At 45.9% G+C, this 3,997-nt stretch overlaps 1 protein-coding gene across 2 annotated transcripts in view; it reads left to right on the top strand.

The window, feature by feature from the left end:
• Nucleotides 1-3,387, top strand: part of lrrc53 (leucine rich repeat containing 53) — an 8,588-nt gene extending 5,201 nt beyond the window's left edge. For both annotated transcript variants that reach the window (XM_039815911.1, XM_039815910.1), the window contains exons 8-9: nt 1-13; nt 676-3,387. The exon at nt 1-13 is cut by the window's left edge and continues 180 nt beyond it. In XM_039815911.1, the coding sequence (XP_039671845.1) occupies nt 1-13; nt 676-3,071 (2,409 nt within the window). In that variant the 3' untranslated portion in view covers nt 3,072-3,387. The remainder of the gene's footprint in view (nt 14-675) is intronic.
• The last annotated feature ends 610 nt before the right edge of the window (nt 3,388-3,997 follow it).

The following is a 3,997-nucleotide window of genomic DNA, read 5'->3' as shown; positions in this document are numbered from 1 at the left end:
GTCTGCTTCATTGGTGAGAATGAAGCACAGTACAATGAATGCAAACGGTTAGATATTTTTGGCTGTGCCATGATGTAATCTAATTAATTCATCAGAAAAAGTTATTATCTCATAAATAACAACAGCCCAGAAAAACAACAACATTTTGACTGCATACCCATACAGCAGGAAACTTCTCCGACTTCAAGGGCAGAAAACTAGAAAACGATGCAAACCCAAATGTTGAATTTAGAGTGTATTAAACCAAACAATTCTACATTCTACTTTTTGAAGCTATTATGATTATCTGAGAAGTAGTCAGAAAGTGATGACGTGGGTTGTGCAGTGGCTAACATTGGTATGTTTGCAATTGCTAGCTGTTATGTGCAACTGTACCATTAGCTTAGTCAGTGGCAACAGTGCCAACATTACATGGGAAATAAACTGTTTTTAGTTAACTGCATTTTACTCTATTATTTAACTGGTCAGCACACTGGTTGGTAGCTAGGAAGCTGACTGTTAACATACAAGTTAGTTTACAAAACAAAGCAGCTTGCTAAGCTAGCTAACCTGCTAACCACCAATTAGAAATATATCTAGCTAGCTAGCTTGGGCACTATTTGGAGAGAAAAATGAATGTGAATAACCATTAAAGACATCACTGTTTAAAATCCTACCTGCCCTGCTGTGCTGCAGGAGGCGTTGGCTTGACCCTGCTGGTAGTCCTGATCTGCTATCAAGTGTCTTGGAAGAAGAAACTGAAGGAAAGTAAAAGACAGAAAGAAGAAGAAGAGGGAAGCAGCACAGGGGTGAATCACCATGCCAATCACCTAGATGCCAGTGAAAAGAGGAGGGACCTCTTCTTGCAAGCACAAAGAAGCCAGCCTTGGGACAGGGAAGACAAGATGTTGGCTGCAAGGACAGATGTCTACGGTGGGCAGAATAGGTCCAGAGTTGACGAAAATGGCCATTTTGGGTGCCCGGACTGCAGCATCAAAGGACAGAGAGGGATGGACCAGATGAGAGCCAGGGGGAACAGCAGGATTAATGGAGGGATGGAGACAGAGGAGGAGGAAGGTGAGAAGAGGAGAATGAGGATGATGATAGAGGAAGAAAGGAGGAGGCTTGGGACTCAGAAGGGAATATCAGGCAGGGACATTCCCAACAAGCTTCTTTCTCACAGCAACACCAACTCTTCCTCTCATCCACGGAAAGACACCTTTAGTCAGAGAGCAGAGACCCTGGCGGACAATCAGACAAACAGAGAAATGGGAGAGAGCTACAGGACTGACATGGAAGGTAAGACCAAAGGACATGAGACTGTACACTGTGAGGGCTGCCACAGGACATACAGACCACCAGAGCAGAGCATGAGACACGGGACGATTCACACCAAGACGAAAGACTCTGCTCTGTTTGATGGCTTCCCTTCTCAGTACAGACAGATCGACAGGGGTAGATATGATAACTACAACCAGTTTGACATGATGAAGAACACGGAGTTGAGAAGAGAACCAAGAAACGTAACCTTTGACCTGAAGAGCTCCAGAAGCTTAGAGCAAGGACGCAGTCAAGGCGAAGACCAGAGGGAGACAGAGGAAACAAGGAGCTCCAGAGACAAGGAGAAAGGAAGAGCAAAAAAACACGAGGCTAAAGTCCAGTCGAGCCGGTTACTGAAGGTTAAACTAAATTTGAACCCGCTGCTAAAAAGCAAAGTCCATCCTAAGAGGAAAAATGAGCTGGGCCACTCAGAGGAAAGCAGCTCAAAGAAGAGTAAAGATAAACGGCAGGATGGAAAAGAAAGAAGGGAGAGGGAAAGGAAAGGAAAGTCTGGGGAGAAAACAAAGGGTAACAGTGAGAAGGTAAAGAAATCCACCAAGACTAAAGGATCGACCGAGGGTGGGGAGGAAGAGAAGGAAGAAAAAGACAGAGGAGAAGGAGGACAGAAAAGCAAAAAATCATCTAAGCAGAAAAGAGACGAGCAGGAAAATACAGAAGTTAACCAGGGCGAGAATCCACACCCAGAGAACTCCCAACCTGCCGATACCGCCAATACTGCTGACCAATCAGCCTGTGCTCCTGCGATTGGACAGGGACAAGACTTGCAGGGTGGGAGTATTCAGTCTCAGGGAGCTGGATTGGTTCTGGGGAGTTCGCAGCTCTCTTCGCAGCATCCCTTATCGCTGTCTGCCACTGACAGGAATCACACTACCAACCTCTCACTGCTTGGTTTAGCAAGCTCACAACTGACTGGCAGCAGCCTCTCTCTTCAAGGAGGGAATCTTTTGCTCAACACCATGGCCTCAGGATCTAAGGCCCTGTTCCCCAGTGGCCCGGCTAAATCTGTCGCTCCTAGCATAGCAATCAGCGGCGCCCCAGACAGCTTCAGCAGGCAACCCGGAGTAGGCCTCGTGTCTCCTGCTACCTCTCTTCTAGCTAACGCTGTACTTGCTAACCCATTGCAAGCAAGTGCGATGCATACCTCTGCTCTTCATATCTCCCAGCCTGCAGGACTAGCCTCGAGTTTAGCAGCAAATCCTGCACCCGTGCAGTCCCTCTCGCAGAGCAAGCCGCCTCCTGACGGCTCTCCTCTTGCGGTAAGACTGATGTCTGTTCCAGGCCAGGAACCGGGCCTTCAGACTGGGGACGGAGTACTTCAGAGACTCACTCTCCAAACTCAGGTACCTCCAAGTGTGGATGGTTTATCTGGGGTGACCCCTCAGGCTCCTGGACCAGAGACCACTGTGGAGAATGTGTCAAACAATAAAAGTCAGACAGAGTCTGGGCGTGTGGATGGTGGGTCCACCGCCCACATGTCAGCTGAGGGAGGGGCTCTAAGTGATGGACTTGCTGCAGGGTTGTCAGGAGGCATCATGCAGGCAGCAGATGCGTCTGTATCAGGTGTCCCTGCACCCATAACGTCTACACAGAGCACATCCTCCACCGGGGATGGATTTGGAGCTCCCGCACTGCTGCAGCAGGAGTACCTGTCGGAGGAAGAAGGATCCTCCCCCAGGAGGAAGCTGAGGCTGGTGATTCCCGAGAAGACGTCCGACCGACCACCCACTGCACTGGAGAGGAAGATACGCTAGCTGCTCACATCATATTTGATGGCTGAAACTTTATGGAGCAGTAGCGTTTTACGAAAAGTCAGAAGAAGCCCTTTTAGTCTTAGATCAGGTGAAGAAAAGACTGATGCCTTCATACGTTCTTAATGTGATGTTACGAACTGCTAAAAATGTAATTTTGTGCGTTTTACAGATGTTTGGTGTAGTAAACACTGAGTAAAAAAACCTAGGTGTTATTTTTGAGTTTCAAAGTTTATTGTTGACTTTTGTATCAGTTGACATAAATCTCACCTTAAAGCTAGTTGGTAACTTTTCATTAAAAAAAAACCTTTTTGTCGATATATCCTGACAGTAGAACATGATTCAGATCATCTGTGAAAAAAAAAAATTATAATATTTTGTATGTATGCATTTTCAAATTATGATTGCTCTTGGATGCAAGTGGTCAGCCTAATGGTCCCATATAGTAAAAAGTGAGCTATCATGTCTTGTTTGATTATAAAGCAGCTTGAGGTGCCTTTAAACGAGCCGTCAGGACTTCCGTTTGGTGACACAACTATACTATACATCGGTAAAAGGGCCCATACAGTGCAGGTTACAGTCATTCCCCGGGCTGCAATGACAGAACAAAGACTCAGAGGGGGCAGATGCGCTGATGCGCAGATGCTGACCAATCAGAGAACACTGTTTTTTTTCTAGAGGGGGGCTTAAAGAGACAGGTGCTAAAACGGAGCATTTCAGATCGATAGTGAATACAGGTATATTTAGACAGACAGTATGAGAAAATAATGTTTTTTAAACATTAAAGAATGTAAAAATGTTCTAGTACAGGGGTGTCAAACTTAATTTCACAAAGGGCTACACTGCAAAACAAGAATCACATCCAGGGCCAAACATGTTTAGGTTATTCACATGCTATTATTTCATCATAAAAGTCAAGCATCTTTTAT

The sequence above is a fragment of the Perca fluviatilis genome, chromosome 11, assembly GCF_010015445.1.
Source record: "Perca fluviatilis chromosome 11, GENO_Pfluv_1.0, whole genome shotgun sequence".
NCBI lineage: Eukaryota > Metazoa > Chordata > Actinopteri > Perciformes > Percidae > Perca > Perca fluviatilis.
Note: the sequence above shows the minus strand (reverse complement) of the source record. Positions and strands in the feature narration are given on the sequence as shown.